General features: G+C 37.4%; 1 protein-coding gene across 1 annotated transcript in view; it reads right to left on the bottom strand.

Moving 5' to 3' along the window:
* Positions 1-2,310: 2,310 nt before the first annotated feature.
* Positions 2,311-19,284, bottom strand: part of LOC146468177 (transducin-like enhancer protein 1) — an 18,665-nt gene continuing 1,691 nt past the window's right edge. The window contains exons 5-21 of the mRNA XM_085125145.1: positions 17,485-17,547; positions 16,448-16,522; positions 11,167-11,347; positions 10,863-10,870; positions 10,408-10,621; positions 10,172-10,218; positions 9,708-9,761; positions 8,967-9,101; positions 8,608-8,701; positions 8,216-8,291; positions 7,886-7,973; positions 7,523-7,792; positions 6,837-6,905; positions 5,917-6,232; positions 5,451-5,574; positions 4,656-4,836; positions 2,311-3,996 (exon numbers count right to left, since the gene is read on the bottom strand). Coding sequence (XP_084981271.1) covers positions 3,889-3,996; positions 4,656-4,836; positions 5,451-5,574; positions 5,917-6,232; positions 6,837-6,905; positions 7,523-7,792; positions 7,886-7,973; positions 8,216-8,291; positions 8,608-8,701; positions 8,967-9,101; positions 9,708-9,761; positions 10,172-10,218; positions 10,408-10,621; positions 10,863-10,870; positions 11,167-11,347; positions 16,448-16,522; positions 17,485-17,547 — 2,103 coding nt within the window. The 3' untranslated portion in view covers positions 2,311-3,888. The remainder of the gene's footprint in view (positions 3,997-4,655; positions 4,837-5,450; positions 5,575-5,916; positions 6,233-6,836; positions 6,906-7,522; positions 7,793-7,885; positions 7,974-8,215; positions 8,292-8,607; positions 8,702-8,966; positions 9,102-9,707; positions 9,762-10,171; positions 10,219-10,407; positions 10,622-10,862; positions 10,871-11,166; positions 11,348-16,447; positions 16,523-17,484; positions 17,548-19,284) is intronic.

The following is a 19,284-nucleotide window of genomic DNA, read 5'->3' as shown; positions in this document are numbered from 1 at the left end:
TGTGCATGTCACATGACCCAAGTTCACTTGAGTGAAGCTATTTTGTATTGGACTAAAGAAATGCTCAATGTATAGTTTGTGGCTTGTTGCAAGTTTTTCTTGTGTGATTCATTATGTACGGGTCAGTGACAAATTATTTGTCATCAGAGAAAAGTCTGAGAAGTTTCTTTATGATCCAAGGGGATGGCAACCTCAAGTCCTGCACTTGACCTACAGCTGAACTGCTGATTACCCTACTTATTCATTACTGATATCCAGTTCAACTAAACAATGTATCAGCCAGTTATGCATGTGGTGGTTCAATTTTATCCTTAGTTCGATAGGCCATTTCCAAGTTGCTTTGAACCTCATTATGAAAGCGAGGCTAAGTACAAAGTTTTTATTATGAAACTTAGTTTTCATTTATATGCAAACAAAACTAATTTTCATTAATTTTGAAAAGCTTCATCACTTAGCCTCTCTTTCATAACGAGGTCCCCAGCAATTCAGAAATGGCCTATTTTAATTTACCTTTGTTTTTTGTGTCTGGTAATATTTGACGATGAGTATAACAGAAATAAAAATTGAATGAAGAATAACATTGAACCATAACATGTAGTGAAGTGCAAAGTAGGCGAGAACGTACTCCCTGGGAAGCCTTAAAGGAGTTTTGAACCATTTGAGTGAAATTTTGCCGTTTGGACTGAAAAAGGGGAAACATTAACAAAAAAAATAAGTAAAAACTCATTTATGATAGTCTTGCACAAAAAACCTTTATTTTAATTTGTAGGTGTTAAAAATAATATTGTATCTGTAACAAGGCCAGGTTTTCTGCTCTACTGCACACTCCATCCAAAATTGTCAGAAATACCTCCAACTGCAAATTCCACTTTCCTCTGTGAATTTACCTACCGTACCCTTTGGCAGCCTGTTTTTTATGATTACACAAGCCAGGCTAGCTTGGTTTGCCGAGATGAATTTCAGCCCATCCTCGGAGACCCAGGGGCAGTCAGTCAGGGGCGGGCAAAATGGTGTGACTGCCCCTGGGTCTCCGAGGATGTAACTAGGGGCTCCTTCGCCGGTTCTTGAAAACTTTTGTTGTGCCATTTTGCCTGCCCCTGGGTCTCCGAGGATGGGTCCAGTGAGACTCAGTACCCAGGGTCTCCTTCGCTGGTTCCTGAAATCTTTTGTCACGCTATTTTGGCCGCCCCCAACTGACTGCCCCTTGGTCTCCGAGGATGGTTTCAGCCCAGAATTAGCCTGGCGCTGGCCAAATCTAGGCTAAAACATGGCTTCAACACCCAAAATGGATTGAATGACTTTACCTTTGTTAATTCATCATTTCTGCGATTACATGGGAAAATTTCAGTTAGCTGGGTCCCCACCATCACTTGATTTTTATTGCCATGCCAAGATATCTGTAAACCAAGCCAGCACATGGCTCATGTAATCAACTATCAACAAGACAAACTTTGGTGAACATAATTTTGTACGTAGTCTATTTGTGTTTCTTGCAGTTCATCCGATGAATGATACATCAAGATGAACTATTTTGAGCAATGCATTCAAGATGCACTACAAAAAATATTTCATCTGCTTACATTATCCATCTTCTTCCTGTCATTTCAACTATGAGATGCATCACCAGAAACACTGTGCAAGTTCATCCCAGATGCAATCATCATGCTACATTATTCAAGCCATGGAGGACATACTTGTTATAAAGAATCTCTCAGGAGCTATAAAGCCTATTCCAAAATGCCTACCATTTTATAACAATATTCTTTTGTTCATATTCAAATCGGCCCTTCTTGTCTTCTCCTTAAGTTCAAAACTCAAAGAATATTTTACCTCGAAAGAGGCAGGAAGGGCTTATTTGAATGCAAACAAAAAAATATTAAAATGGATTTAGCATTTTGGCACAAGGTTTATTATCAAGAGATACATGTTTGATCACTTCTGTTGGATTTGTTGAGTCACTCTAGTGGAATTTGGTAGTTTTATCTCAGAGTCGGTAGAATGATGAACATTTCATTTCATAAATGGTGTGACTTCATAATCAAATCAATAATGTGTGATGCGTAATTCCAGAAATTACTCATACCCCCTCTCCCCCTCCCCCCCAAAACAAGGACTTTTTTGTAAGACTCCCCTAACCCCCTGGAAATTCATTTTACATTTTGGGGGAAGCAGGGGATGGGGGCTTTCTGAGACCCCACCCCTTCACTGAAAGTATAGGAAATTCCAGGAAGGGTGAGGGGGATCAAAATTTTCTGGAACTGCACAAACTCATTGCATGCATTACACGAGGAAAAAAACACAACACTGATCTGTGAACTCTATCCAGATTTTAATGTTTTTACAAATGTTAACTTTTTAACAAAAGATGCAAGAAATGTATGCACACACTCGATCCATGTTGTCATTTATCATAGTGAAGATCTATACAGTTCATACAATTTTTAAAACTTCCTTTACATTAAAAAAGAATTCACTCTGTCACATCATCATCATCATCATCATCATAATATACTAAATTTTCAGAGTGACCTCACCTAGCCAAAGAAAAAAGTTCACAAACAATCTTGGATTGATTTCCACTCAAAAGATTTCCTCTCTTTTTATCCACAAATCCACTCCAAGCAGCCAGTTAAACAAGAACAAAACCAACCCAGGACATCGCATCACATGCTTATATAGAAACAGAATTGAGCTGTACATATTACACTGTGTTTCAGTGATCAAAGATGCTATGTAATTGCTGACTATAGCAACAAAGTGTCATGAAACTAGACTCCCAGTGTGAAGCTGTATTTTACTGTTAAACACTCATTTAAAAACACTAATTTTATTTGTAAAATTGAAGGGGTGCGTGGAAAAAAGCCTTAAGTGACATCTGATAGACTACTTAATTCTCCTAGCAAATTGCCTTGTTCTTCTTTCTATGAGCAAAGGAGAATTTGACATGAGATCAGATGTCACTTAGGGCTTTTTTCCACGCACCCCTTCAATTAATATGCTTGGTACTTCAAGCTTGCTCAGTAATGGGATTACCGCTAACTTGATACGAAAAAATTCTGAAGTGGAACAGGCAAGTAGTACATGTAATAATTACACTACATAGTGGGCTGTGTGGTATCCAATTGGGGGAAAAGTTGGTGTGCTGACCATATTATTCACAACATACAAATAACAGTAAAATTTAAGGAGCAACTGAAAGGCCTCACTCCGACGCACATAATTAAAGATGATGCAATAACAACAGGTGTCTTTTATCGCCTAATAATTACCAAGGCACAAATAAGTGCATAAACTTGTACATCTCAATTCTGTCAAGTTGCAGAAAACTAAGACAAAGTCTCAGAATCTCTATTTCTGAGTTTGCTGGCTATATTTACTGTGAATGTATTACACTGTAGTTACTACAGTATCCTATTTACCCTTCAATACTCCAGCAAGTGGATGCCCTGGGCTGAAATTAAAATGACAAGAAATGCTTCTGTAGGTACAAACGACTGCATTAAGATGGGCCTCTGCTCAAACAAATGGGGAGGGAATAAACTGTACACGTACACACATCATTTATGAGGGATGTGACCAGAAAAATGGACCTTATCAACAAAAATTCTGACTGGAGAAAAGTCAAACATTTCCCCAAGCTACTACAAACTTCGAGCATCAGTGAAAGATTGTTCAAAATCATGTCCAACACAAATCTGCATTGCATCCTAGCAGCACATTACACTCTATTTCTTCCAGTGACTTCTACAAGAAGATCCACACCACACAATCAAAGATGACACTGCATCTGTTCTTGCCTCTTGGCACGGAATGCCGAGATGCATAGCTCCATCTCTTTACTTCACACTGGTGAGGGAAGGGATCCCTGGCACACTGTATTTCAAACATTTAGAATATAACCTCATAGAGGGTCGCTTTCTTGTCGCCAGATCCGGTCACAATGTATTTGTCATCTGTTGAAATATCACAGCTCAGAACAGAAGATGACTCCTTGGACTAGAAGAAAAACGGTTAAACAACATTAATTAGAATGAAAATCGTCAAGTATCCTGCCGTTTCAGAAGCTTGTCAATATCCAAGGCAAATGATGACCTCTTTAAATGTACAGTGTATAATGTAAGTCCATGGACTATTAGGGGCAGCCGTTTTATTAGCTGCTAGCTCGCCCATTTTATGTATGCAAAATTCAATTTTAAATGTGCAGTGTTAGTCCATTAGGGGCAGCTGTTTTGAGCTTTAGCTTTCCCAGGGTTCATTCACATTTTTGTATACAAAATATAAGACTCTATCCAGACATTTTCCAAACCATTATTTTCTTTTTCCAGACTTGGAGATTTGAAAGAATTTTGGCTAAGACAAAATTTAGACGAAATTCAATTAGCTAAATTGTAAAGATTTCACTTACATTGTAGCAATTAAGCATTTGTTGCAGCTTTGAACAAAACTCCAGACTTACATACTGTCACGAAAATGGCCTGTTTTGGACTCGAAGGTTGTCTCCAGGCAAAGCACCTGTCATTTTGAGTGGGCACACATAAGGGGTTTGATTCTATGGTCATTCACTACACAGTTTTTCAAGAAGTCATCATCCCTGGAATTTTGCTTCTAATAACACAAACATATTTTGCTGTTTCCAAGTTTGATTAAAATCTAACCTGGAAGATGCTGGCCCCATATGGTGTTCTCCATGCATTTAGCAGGTTGTCCTTTCCCGTTGTAATGAACCATTTGCCAGAGTAGGCAAACTTCAATGACAATACACAGCTCTCATGCAAATGAAGTTGGTACTTGTCTGGTTTTGTTTGATGAAGAACTTCCACATTACTGTTTTCCATTCTAAAGTTAAAAAGAAAAAAACAACAACACATCTTTAAAAACATGGAAGTATATTTGCAATAAAACTTTCCATTATTGAAATAGCTAAGGGGAACACATGTTACTGTAGTGGTTGGCACAACAGGTAACTCTTACATTTAAGGTTTTGATCTTACACATGGCAGTTTGTCATAAACATCACCATCACCACCGTTATCATCATCATCATCATCATCATCATCATCACAAAATGCTAAAATGAAATTCTCCTAGTTGCTACAAACTGATTTCTGTCCATATGGTGTGCCTGTGGCCCGGGAGGTAACTTGACTATCTGTCACTTCTGAAGGGTACTTTTGATTGGTTTAAAAAATGAGAATGATTAGGACCCAAACAACTCATGAGTCAGATCAGGATACTCCTGCGTCATCAGTATGGAAATAGCCAATGACACTAACAACAACAACAACAACAACAACAATTTATTATGAGAAAAGACAAATGCAAAGAATCTAAAGGAAATTAGCAAAAAGCCAACTCTTTACCAGGTTATTACACAGACAAAATAATGAATCTTCATAACATAATAATAAACTACATAAAAGAGCAGTTTAAAAATAATTGACATCACTCACCCTACAGCCAGCCAATCTCCAGATGGACAATATCCCAGGGAGAAGATCTGTGATGTAAAGTCATGCTGCTGAAGTTGCCTTCCTTCTCTTAGATCCCAAGATCTCACTGTGTTGTCTAAACCTCCTGCAACAACAACAACAACAACAACAAAAGAAATTGAGTACATTAAGGGTTGCACTCCAGCTGGGGGTGATCCAAAAAGTCAATGCTTTACTCCAGTTTCACAAATGGCTGGGACGATTTCTCAAACGTCCTGCTAGCTTACAAGCCAGATTAGTACTTTTTGACTTCTTTTATCTATAGCCTGGACAATAATGTATCCATTGAATAAACCTGTCCACTTTTTCCAAAAAGAAAGGGGGCAGGATTTTATAAGGAAAATAAAGAAGCCAATGATAACAAGGGACGTTTTTTCTTTATATCCACCAAGAGAAAATGGTGGACATGTAGTCATATAGAGCCTACCTGTCCATAATTTAGTGCCATCTGGTGAAATATCGATGCAACTTGCGCCATCTGTATGACCTTGGAATTGTCTGACTAACGTTTGATTATGCAAGTCCCATACTGCAATATTTCCATCACTGCAACAACTAAAACATACTTTGGAGTCAGGGCTTATTGCTAGCGCATAACAGGCTGGCGCATTTGAAGTAAGTTCATTCTTTATTCTTGGTTGTGATGATGCGAGATCCCAAATTGTAAGAGTACTAGCTTCACCACCAACTATTAACGTTCTTCCATCAGGAAGCAGACGGCAAGATCGGATGTAATTATCTCTCTGAAAAATAAAGAAATTAAATGTCAAGAGAGCTAAGTATAAAACAGCAACCAACAGTTCTGTTGCACTTTTATGTTGCCATCATCATTAATTAAGGGGAGCAACTGTTCAATATGTACAGGTTGTATTTGGGGCTAAAATTAACTTCTGTTCTTTTTTCCGGTGTCCTTTTGTGCATGTTGTCCTTGTCGCTGATGATTGACAGGTGTTTAATGTCACTCAACAGACAAACAAAGACAATGTGATGTTTGGCATAAAGGGGATGGCACCACTCAGTGATCTGCATGACAGATAACTCCCATAGTGTGACCAGAAAGCCTTACTTATCTATCAGACGGTATTGCAACATGCCAAAATGATTGTTATTGTACAAGGAGGGAGTAAAACTACATTCAAGTCCTGTTTTTATTGCATTATGCTATTGTCAGTAGTTTTAGTGATCAAAACAGTAACGAATGAGAGCTCAAGAGTGTCATGCTCCATTAACTGCATTTTACAACGTTACTTTTGTAAAAGCTTTACTAAAATGCCTGCAATCATTAGCTGAGTGTTTATACCAGAACTTAGATGCAAGTGAATAATTTGTCTTAAAATGTTAACTTACCAAACACTCTAATGTTGAAATTGGATTTTTTCCACTACTTTGTCCAATATCCCACACTTTGACACAACCCTGTCAATAAAAAAAGAAACAAACTTCAAGAAAACTGAAAGGTAGTCTGCAGGTGACCAGACAGTTTAATAATAATAATAATAATAGTAATAATAATAATTTTGATCAATAATGATTTCTTGAAACATAAGCAAGCGAAAATTAAATGTGCAAACAGACTCGATTCGCGCAAAGGTATTCAACAGAAGAGCTCGTGATCCTTTGTTAATATGCTAATTTGTAGAGACTGTAAAGTATAGAAAACCAAATCTTCGCATTAATTTATCCACTTTGCCTTGAGAATGGTGTCACGATGACGCCGAAACGTCGGCTATTAACTTTAATTTTCGCTTGCTTATGTTTCAAATAATAATACTAATAATAATAATTTATAATAATAATAAGAGTAATAATAATACTTAATGAGGGGGTCCAACTCGCCAAGGCGGTTTTCAGTGGAGCCCTCCTAACCTACCTAAATACATAAACTAACAAAATAAAAAATAGATAAAAGCAAATATGTTCCTAATAGTAAAAAAGTCAAGTTGTCGAGTAAAAAATAAAAACAAGGTTTAAAATTAGTTTGGACTTACAGAATTTCTTTTAAATTAAATTATCAAAAAATCAGCAATGCTAACCTTTCCTCCAGTGTAGACATGTCTTGTAGGATGACTTATTGTCACAGCACACACAACCTCTCCATGATTCAGCTGGTTGATTTGTCTAGCATGCCGCGGAATGTTGGAACCAAGAAGAGCATCTGGTGGGAATGGGACTGGCTGCATCTGACCATCTCCGCTGACGTAGAACGAGTATGCAGGTTTACCACCAGGGGGACCTGGTGGGAGGTTAGGTCCTAATGGAGACATGCCGACTCTGGTTGCTGGACTACCATGTTCAAAGCCAACCTGGTGAGACCATAACATCCATAGTAAAGAATCCACTTTGATGAATATGTTAAAGTCATATTTAAAGCAAAGAAAGTAAAATTATCTGCCTACCAGGGGAGATCTGCCATAGCCGATTCCACTAGCAGACATGCTGGCTGCCATCACTGATGGTGAAAATGATGTCGGACTGGATAGTTCACTGCAAAGCAAGATCATATAATCAAGTATAAGTTATTGAAAGTAAGTGAACACTAGCACTCGTCATTTTTAGTCCCTGGAATTTTGACTGTGGGTCTTTAACTCCTAGCAATGCAAAACCCCTCATACTTAATCCCAGATAAAACAAGAGAACATTTTGTCCCCCTACAACTTGTAATCAAGACTTGGATGTAGCTGAAGTTCCCCCCCCCCCCCCAATCTTTAGTCAGTTGAATCATTTACCTTGCAATGTTGTGAGGATTGACAAATGGATATGGTCCTCCTGGTACAGACATGGCTGTTCTCACAGCTGGTGCCGCTAGGATTACCGTGAACAAAACAGATTATTAGCCTTACTAGTACAAAGCTATAAAAGCATACAGGGTCTAATCAACAACTCAGACCTCCCTGATTATAAGCCTTAGTTAAGATATTTCCAAGTATTGTTGGAAATTATGGAAAAGACTGCTGCTTAGTAAGAAACAATGCTTAGCAATATGGTCCCAATCCAAAAGCCCAGAACATTTTTTTGTATACAAGCACCACACTAGGATGGTCATTTATTGAGAGTTTCAACAAAAGTGTCACAATACATTAATTTTGTAACGCCTTCGAGAAATTGCAACATTACTCACCAACTGGTGTTTTTACAGATGGTGATGATCTTGATGGGCTTTTTCTTCCTGAGGAACTGCCCTCTGATGATGAAAGTGCAGGTTTGCTATCTGGCTGTAAGAAATCCAGCAAAAATGATACAATTACAACTTGTGCAGACAGAAATGTGTTGTTCCAGTAGATATCAATGCCCCTCCTCCCCCACTGAGGGATATTTTAACTGACACCCTTCCTGTAACTTGCAGATTAGTTTCATGCTTTCCTTCAAAAACATAGACTTTTGAGACACCCCTCCCCCCTTGAATTTTACCAGCAACCCTCCTTGGGGTTAATTAGTATGGATATTTTCCAAATCTAGAGAATCCAGAGACTGACGTACCTTGGGATGTTTTGATGATGGTGTGGATGATGATGACGAGGGGTTGGTGGGAGATCCAGAATCCTTTCGAACTTTCTTTTCATTTAAAGGAGGTGAGTCAGGTCCATTCTCAACTCTGGCTGGTGAACTGGCATCCTGGGAAACAAACAGTAAACCCATTTAATATTCACAGTACTGTACATGACAACTGAAAAAAGAAACTGATATACATTTATGACAGCAAAACTACAACGAAACCTATATTACAGGCTTCAGCCCTTTAAGATGCACGCAAAAATTAGAAGTTCTCTCAATTGTTTTGTAGAAGCAGACAACATAACAGGGCTAGTGGGTAGAAAGATTAAAGTCCACAGGATCTGACGGAAACTAGGCGCTACAAATCATCGCCTGAAGGTAGAAAAATAGGCCATTTTCATGATGGCGTCATTTGACTACAACTACCAGAATTCATTTTGTTTTCCTTTTCGAATTCAAATTTTGTAATCCCAGTGGTGAGCGAAGAACAATAGCTCTAATTAGCATGAGAAAACAAACAACTGAAGGATTCTGGTAGTTGTAGTCAAATGACGCCATAGTGAAAATGCCCTATTGGCAGCTACTGGTACATTTGAGAGGAATAAAGGAGGGGGATGACGAGACTGTATCTGAAAAATTTGCATACGATATCACACACATCTTGTGGCACTTTATGACCATTTGTAGAGTGAGATAAAGTGAGCTGGGCCAACCTTATCTACCTACCTCATTTGAGACATCCACTACCAAGTCACCATCACTTTTTTCTGCATCACTTTCCTTACAATAGTGGAAGGAAAATAAAATAATATTATATAAATGGGGAGTTTTTCATTCAACATCTGAATCTTCTTCACAACTTTTAAAATGTCAGCCAAAATGTATCACTTTCCTTTCTGAGAATCAAAAATAATATTGTTAACTTCAGCATTTAATTTAAGTGATCCAGTGGTACCTCAGGACAACTAAACAGCATGCCAATAGAATGAAGACAGTTATGAGTGCCCACTGACAAGAGATGGAGTCAGCATCAACAAACTTTTAAACTCTCAACAAGAAAGAAAATGTGATTCTGGAGCAATGAAAAACAAGTCATGACATTAAATGATACATCCTTTTATGCCTCATGGAGAATATTTTATTGTTAGACACTATCAAGAATCATTCAGCTTTACATGTACTGTACTTACCCCAGAATCTTTGTCATCTCTTTTTCTCTTGCTGTTGCTCTTTGTTCCTTCAAAACAAAATTTGGTCACTGTTAATTAAAAGTAAAAGTAGGTGTTATAGATCTGTAAATTTTGCTTTCAAAAGTTTATGTACACTATCATGTTGTGTTTCTATAATATGAATTCATTGGATTAAGCCAAAACTGTCAAGCCGCCTGAGTGTGATATGTATCCAGCATTGCAGGCCTCATACTCACCATTCACATGCCTTTCTCTGTCACGATCTCGATCTCTGTCCCTGTCGCGTTCCCTCTCTCGCTCACGTTCTCTTTCCCTCTCCCTCTCTCTTTCCCTGTCACGATCTCTGTCTCTTTCCCTCTGTGTGTCCACATGTCCGTCGTCACTTCCATGGGATGACAGGTCAGAGGCTCGGTATTTTTCTCTCATTGGCCCAAGAGGTGATAATGAGTTCTGATCAAAAACATACAATAACCTTTAGTTAACAGAAAGTCCACGAAATGGCTCTTTTTAACTGCAAAGAGTACGATGATCTTGAACCACATTTGCCGATAAAGATGGGATCAAGAGACGAGAATGTACTTCACATGGTACAAAGTACTTCACTTTACTATAATAAAATATACTTGGTTATAGCAAACTTTCAAAAGAAACTGACAAATTAAATGTAAAGTAAATAAAAACATCTACCTACCATAGCATCTAAGGAAGGAGGCAGCACATGAAAAAAGAGAAGAAAAAAATAACAACATGAGTCAAAATAAGGATCATTGACGTCAAGTAAAATACCAGCAAATATATTCAATCATATATCAGCAAATGGAAGACTAAAGTAAGGAGGCAAAGAGAATCCTTGCCCCCGGAAGTAAAAATTTTAAAAAAATTGAACAGGGCAATTCACGAAACTAGTTCTGCACGGCAACTTTTTATTGATTTGTTTATTTGTTTACTCATTTATTCATTGACAGTTTTACAAAGTGCAAGCAGTAGCTGCTAACCTTTTTCTTCTGGTTTCATCATGGGTAGATGTGGAGGTTGAACAGTCAAGTTACCCAAGGCAAGCAGTCCTGACGTTGCACCTGGTGGTAGTTGTGGGGGTGTCGCTCCAGGGTGTGGCAGTGGTATTGTGGGCGGGTGAGCATGTAAACCTTGAAGGCCTTGCTGATGAAGTTGCTGTTGCTGTTAACAAAGGAATCAAAGTTTAAACATATTTCTGAAGAGTTCGTAACCAATGAAACTATGAAAATAATTCGAAATTCATAATATACTTGAACCATCAATAAAATAACTCATCATAAACAGATATGGCCAGGCGTGCATCTGATTGAGTGCTTGCCAATGAACAAATCAAAACAGCATCAACCCAATGTGCCAAAACAAACAAATTCACATATTATTTTCAAACAATGCAACCACCAATAGACCTAAACACTTGAGTTAACTTAGATCAACAAAAATATTGAACACTTCTCTTTGAAGACCCCAGCCTAGGCAGATAACCTGATTAATTTACTGACCTGGAGTATAAAAATAACTTAATAAAGAACAAACACTACAGATCACATATCCCACACATGTGGCTCTCTATTTTCTATCTCTATGTAGATGAAATCCTTCAAGTGTGACCATTGTTGTCAATGCTGATGTCAGAGTACTACTTTCCTTTTCTACCATTTCTTCCTAATATTTTGGAAACAGTTTTCTTGTCAAGTGCATGGGTTAATTTGTACACGTACAGCACATATTAAAACAGCACCCATCAAATAACATGTATTTGCCACGACCTGAGCACTGGAAAGATTTCAAATTTTCCACAGAGATTTAGATGGAAAACAGGAATTCCGTGACTTTTCAATGACCTCTGTGCTGAGGACTTGAAATACAACAGAACTGCTATCATTTTCAAATTTGTTTGCCCCCAGGAACCTTCTATTTTTGGTCTTTCAATGGTCTTTTAATTATTTTCTGGCAAACATATGACAGCACAATCCTGTGTGAAAAATGTGGTATTTAAATACAGCTCTGAAACCATTACACAAAAATAATTCTTAACACTTGCAACAAAACAAACAGACCGAAAAACAACACTTGAAAACCCAGATGGTAAATAAAGGCTTGTTGAGCAAACTCCTGTTTGCAACAGGTTTCTTATCTCAGTCTATTTTACATCTTGCTGACAAAATTAGTCTTGCACCACCTTGGATAAAGCAATGGAAATGTTTTTGACAGATGTCGGAATGTTTCACCTGAGGGAAAAGTACACCATACTTCAGACTCGCAAGGAGTCTCCCCTGGGTTCATCTGGGCATGTGCAAATGGCTGGCAGTTAGCAGTCAGACTGCAAAACAGTGGTTCAAGGCTGCTGGTCAATTCTACAACTGAATTGTTTGCTAAGACTGAAACCCCTTCCTCTATATAGGTGTATAAAACCTGATGAGGCACTATCTAACTTCAGTGACCTCTTGATGTCATGAAGTACAATCATGTAACACCCCTCTGGATAGAGAGGGGGTTATAAATGCTCCCAGCTAATTTGTAGTCACTGACAGAAATTGGAGATAAGTGCAAGCACAGCCTAGACAGATAAGCCATGATTGTGGGGTTAAAGGAATGTCCTACTAATCTGCTTCAAGAAAGGCTTGGCGTTTCGCAGCTAATGGGTAAACTGAATAAGATTAAGCAAGTACAGGCTTGTAATAAGCAAGATTATTGAAAAGTGTTATATTTCAAAATAATGTTCCTATACAATGTGAAGGTTTACAGCTAACACCGTAAAAGTGATAACCAAAACATCTCGAACACAGAAATGGCTGGAACGAAATATTAATACAGTAACAGCTCTAAACTCATCCTCAGTGCACAAATAATTTGGAACCAACAAGAAGTCAGTGACCCCAGCCATCACTATTTACAACAGTTTTTAACAGACTTTTCTGGCACTGTCTGAATGCTATGTTGTTTATTATTGTTTGTAGATTATTATTATGATAACAAAGAAGTCCAGTAAAAAGATTAAGAATATTATTAACTAGTTGGTGTGCCAATGTGAGCTATCAAAAAAAACAACATCACCTCTTTGAATGAGATAAAGCAAGTCAAGTTGGCCATACCGTACTTCAGGGCATTACATAACAGACCAAACAAAAACAGTTGCTGCTACGAAGATGGTTTTTGTTAGAGCTAGATGAAGACTCTTTTGCCAGTCATGAAACAAGACCAGATTAAATTTTAACCAGAACTAATGCTTAAGCACAGACACTCATCAGTTTAAAGGATTTTTTAACTCCATTATCCATTTTAAGCTGGCATTATTATAATTACTTCTAATCATTTATCAGATTAAACAGGAAGAATGTAAAAGATAATCTCCAGTTGTATGGACAAAGCTGAAAACAAAGACCATCCTGTCAGCATCATCTGGTTTTGTTATCACCTTCAAAAGGGACAGATTTGTTTCAGTAACTGCTATCGTCTGTTTTCAACTACTGCTGCATTGAATAAATTTTGCTCCTAAGTTTCTGCATCTCTCATTTAACCTAAAGTAACAAATGTTTACGCACTTTACACAGAGCAATTTAACTGTAAATATTTTCATTCCTCTGAGCTTGTGGAATGAAAGGTTAACCATGTCTGAGATTAATAATCACATTAAAAACCACATAGAAATGTAACTACCAAAAAAATGACTGAAATGTCACATTTCACTGCAATTAATCAAAACAAGATGCCTGCTATACTGGCATTACGCGTGATGCTGGGGCTGATTCATTTATTCCAACTGTATGTTTCGCAGATTTATAAAACAATCCTTTCTAATGGAATAGTTTGAGTCACGAAGATCGCGTTACGTTGGTTCCCTTGTGTTACGCTACTCAGGGTTTCAAGGGAAATTGCGGGAATTCCATTGAGATAACGTAAGCTTCTCAATGACCTCTTTTCTGTCTGCAATCATGGTCTAAGACTGTCAAAGAAAGCACGATTCCTTCGCCAGGAACGCTCCAATTTCCACCGTTTTAGATGTTGAGTGCTTCTTAGAAGTTATTCTTTCGATTCACCGCTTCAAAATGGTGAAATTTCCGTTTGAAAACGGCACACTTGAGTCCACAACATGTTAACAATATCGCGCCACAAATTTAATCCGTTTTTGATAAATATATCAAATGATGCGTTGACGTCACACAGGTAGGGCTAAGTGGGTCCCCTCCCTCGCAATATAAGCGACAAGACTGAATTTTGATTGGCCTGCTTTTGTTGAAGACAATCAGAACAATACATCCCGAGTAGGAGAGGGGAGAGTTTAATGAATAAATTAATATACAGATTTGTGGCTACGAGGAAAAAGAAATCGTCCCGTTTTTAGACACGGTATGCCCCCTCAGGGCATCCCGCGTAATAACCATCCTAAAATGAATTTAATATGACTATGAATAGTGCTTGAAATGCTTAGCACAAGACGAATCAACATTTTTTTTACTCCCTATGGTATATTAAATGATTGTTCTATTCGTGAAGCATGCAGCCAGGTAATAAATATAGCCATGAAGTTCAAGTTCAAGTTTCTTAAAAAATTCAAAAATTTAGCAAAAAAGAGAGACTGGCTCGCAGGTAGTGAGAGCTATTCTAGGCGGGCCAGACTAACGACTGTTTAAGGACAAAATTAATATTATTACAGTTATTCAGTCAATGTTCAAAGTTGGATAACTGTTAATGGAAGGTAACATCTTTGCCAGAAGGCCTGAGCCTAGTCATACTATGGATGCCCACTTTTGGAGAAAAATGAATTGAAAATTTGTGACACTTTTAAAAGTTTTATAGGAGATATGTCTTCTGGATGCTCAATTTTCAATTTCTGGCTATAAAGCCCCCCAGGGTGTCAAAAAATAAATAAATAAAATAAAACATACACAAGTGAATGGATTGGCTGCATGCAAAAGGGCACAACTGCCTTCAGTTGATAGACTTCACATTCTTCACAGAGGTCATTATACAGAGAGTGCAATATTACAATTTTAAAAGTAAGCGAAATTAATATTATCAACTGCATCAGATTTCATTTGGTATTAGATGCATATAAGGCATATTTTGTCATCAAACATAATTTTGAAAATTATATGAGCATTAGACAAACTTTCACACCCATAACCATCAATCAGAAAGACATTTACTTTGCAATCATATTTGCCTGCGAGTTAAAATTAACTTTGCAAAAAAGGATTAATCTTAACCAAGGTTAAGCACAGTTTTATTCAACCGTCAGTAATGAACAATTTTTTGGAATGCCAAAGGTCACGCAACAGCCGGTCAAACCTCAACTGTGAGGTGACAAAAGATACCAAACTTGGTCATCTATTTTCTTGTGACAACAGAACACATGAGCAAATGGAAATAATTTTGGTTTGGGACATATCAAAACATGGGCCACACATGTGATAATCACTAACAATAAAAATGCGCTACCTGCATCAAAATCATCTACCATAGCTGTCTATATGCCCTTTGAAAGTGATAACATTCTGACACAAATTGACCTGCATCAAACATCTGCTGTTCCTTCTCAACTATTACCAGCCTTATAACCTATCAAAGACCCTTTGAATAAAAAGAATGGGTAAGCTTGGGGACAGGTTAGAAGTATGTGGTTCTATTTACAGACTGGGGTAACTTTTATCATCAACTGCATATTATAAAAAAATGTGCCAGAAGACTCTTCAATAGGTACAGGCATGTGCAGCTCCAGAAAATGCCACCACTCTTCCCACGTGGGGCTCAGAAGCAACAATTTTAACATTATGTGTAAAGCTAAAATGGAATTGGGGGCGGTGATAAAAATGAGGTGAAACTGGGGTGTGGGAGAACTTTCTCTGGATGGTATTAAGCTACATGTATTTTCTGAAACAAAACTCTTATGGCTTTCTATTTGTGAATGGGGTCATCATAGATGTCCCATGAATCGAGAACAATAGAGGATTTATGCTGCAAGACAGGGACTTAATATATTTCAAACATCGATCTTCGTATGGTGTGTCCTTCACAGGTTCTTGGTAAATAATCAAGGAGCTGTACTCAAGAAATACCCATAAAAACTAGGACTAGTGGAAATATTTCATAAAGCAATGAAATGTAAAATGCCTGTGGTTGCATGTCCCTGGACTTCAGATTGTCACAGACAGCAATCTTTCTACAGCCCCAACAACTTAGACAATACCACAGAGAGGGTGAGTTTTAACAAATAGGATTACTCAAAACATTTCAAGTGTGGGATCAAGGTCAAATTCTTACCCCAATTATAGCATTTAATTCGGTCATAGTGACTTGTTTGGCTCTTTCTACAGCTGCGGCGACTTGCTGTTGATGCTTTAAATAGAAGCAAACAAAACATATTTGGTGAACATGATACAAAAATAACAATGTGTGAATACTTCTAAACATAAATTTATTTGAAAAGAAAAGAATAAAATGCTACCTTAATCATATTTTTTTAAAACTTATCTGATTAGTTCAAAGCACTATCTACAGACCCCATGGCTGCTAATGCTACTTAGAGACAAATTCAAAAATAATGAGTACAAAGCTGATTAAAAAATAGACATGCATATTACAATATTTGTATCACAAGTTGTCCACCAACAAAAGGATACACTAAACATAAAGAAAAAACCTGCTTGTTTAATTAAACATCCCCTGAACAATCAGATAAAACATTCGTGCCTTGTGGACTTAAGAGGAAAGTTATGCTTACTGAAACCAGCCAGTTACTAATTTTACATCATAATTTCAATGTTCCTGACTTGTTTTCAAGGTACATAAATTAATGTCTCCTCAAAGCAACTTAGTTTGTAACAAACTCCTTCAACAAGAAACTTATTCAGACAAGAAAATATCATGCTAACGATTTCCTCCTAATTTGGGAGCGTGAACAGCACGTGTGCATAAAAGTGAACAATGTCATTTGTGTCCACCACCCCATTCACAAAAGGTAATTTGAGCCAAATGTTTTACTGGGAGACAAAAATGCAATATGGACATTATAAAAACTCTATCACTCAAGAGCACACTACCAATGAAACATCTTCCGCAGCTTCCAATAGGATTAAGGATGTTTCTAGAGGGTGCGTGCACTCAAGATGGCAATGACAAAGTAGATAATGATGATGATGATGACAACAATGATACAATCTAATGGTCTGTCAGTCTTTGTCACAGTTGAACGAATATGCAAGAACATGAAAAATTGAAATACTTATTATTTTTCAGTTTTGTACCAGATATTCTTTTCATAATTTACTTGTACATGTAGAAGATAATTGTATACTTACATCTTGAGAGAGGAAGGGGATGATTTGTGCACAGATCGCATTTAATCTCTTTGCAATCTCAGTCTGCAAAGCAAGAATGATACAATGTAACTCCCAAGTTAACATTATTTTTTTGTATTATAAACCTAAATAATTACTACAAACAGCCACAGATATTGTGGCAACCGTTACACCAAGGAATATTTCTGATGATTTGCAACTCTTGTTAACAATCTTTGTGTAATGTTAGTGAACATAAAGGAGACAAGTCATTATCATTCATAATAATTTTTGCACATACTGCTAGAGACAAAATGAGCAGAAGGCTGATTGGAATCACTTACAATGTAACCATCGCTCAGATCTAAGGAATGGTCATTATTGGGATTATGTCAGCATGATTTTCACATTAGTTTAATTTCCTAAAATAAAACCACCCTTAACATCTGGCACAGATAATCACCCCACCACAAGATGCAACTAGCAGATGCAGAACATAAACAGACTTTAAAATGATGGAAGTGGGACATGTATCACACAACATCCTTTCTAATAAATAAAACATTTTCTTGCATTTTTCAATAAAACCACTTCCTTACAGTTACACTTTAGAAAGCAAAAAACTGTCTGAAAAGGAAATTTGCTCATTAAGAGGAACCCACAAAAGGAAATGATGCTAAACAGTGCTATTTCCTAGTTTAAGTTGACAAATGTTGGTTTATGTATTAAGTAGCATGATTCTTGATCAATGGCAAAGTCCTTTCAATATTAACAAGTACGAAATTGAAACAAATTTCCCATAAAAAGTAATAAATTTTGATTACAGTATGAATGAATTATATGAAGTAGGTCATCAACACCAAATGTCATGTGCAGGTAGACAGAATCATACTAGAGCTTTTGTACAGTTTGCAAAAGGGTCCTTAATGATTTCAAAAAAATTGCTTTGCCTGCTACTGGCAATGAGAGACCACCGTGTAAACAGACCGGCCTTGAAAGATATCACGTCCCAAACACATCATTCAATGCTTTCACCCCAACTTTAATTAACACCCACAACAAAAAGCGAACGTGATGACAATATAAATCCCTTGTGGATGACAGACACATAACAGAGTTGAGTGATCCACTTTGATGTTCATTCCTGTTGTAATCTAAATCTAGCCCCCAAAAGGATTAGGTGATTAGTCGCACAGAAACAACGCGACCAAGTGAACGTGTTAACTCTTGGCAGGTTGAGGGCAAACGTCTTGTGCCAAAATAAACAACTTTACACGGGCTACAATTAAGAATAGCATGCTTGACATATTTCGAAAAGGCACTAAAACCGTCAGTCTGGTTCTTAAGTATCGCGCATTCAAGGTGGCCTTTCTGTTCAATTTGCAATTAATTCTTTCGTGGCCATTTATGTTTAAATTAGCGTGCCAATTTACTGGACTGTTTGGAGAGGGAACGCTCAAAGTAGGATTTTAATTTGCATTTCGGAAAGGAAAATGTAAACTATTAGTCGCTGTCGCCTCAAAGTTTGTCTAAGATGTAATGTTAGACTTTTGTTGAATCAATATATGACGCCAAAACTCTAATCCGCATTTTCAAGGGAGATAAAGAAACTCGAGCACATACTTTCTCGTTCACATTTCCGTTCAATAGTGTTTGTCCTTTAGTAAGGGATGAGTGTCAAGGAGGCTTGCCAAAAATAATTCGCTCGTTTATCTATCAACGGCTTATCTCAACGAGTGGAAGTATCAAGTGATGTCGCCAGAACGATGACTTTTGATCTAGCGGAGAGGAATTTACATTGCAGATCACAAGCACCGAACT

Source organism: Pavona decussata, unplaced genomic scaffold (genome assembly GCF_977016875.1).
Source record: "Pavona decussata unplaced genomic scaffold, jaPavDecu1.1 SCAFFOLD_133, whole genome shotgun sequence".
Taxonomy (NCBI): Eukaryota; Metazoa; Cnidaria; class Anthozoa; order Scleractinia; family Agariciidae; genus Pavona; species Pavona decussata.
This window is presented reverse-complemented; position numbering and strand designations above follow the sequence as displayed.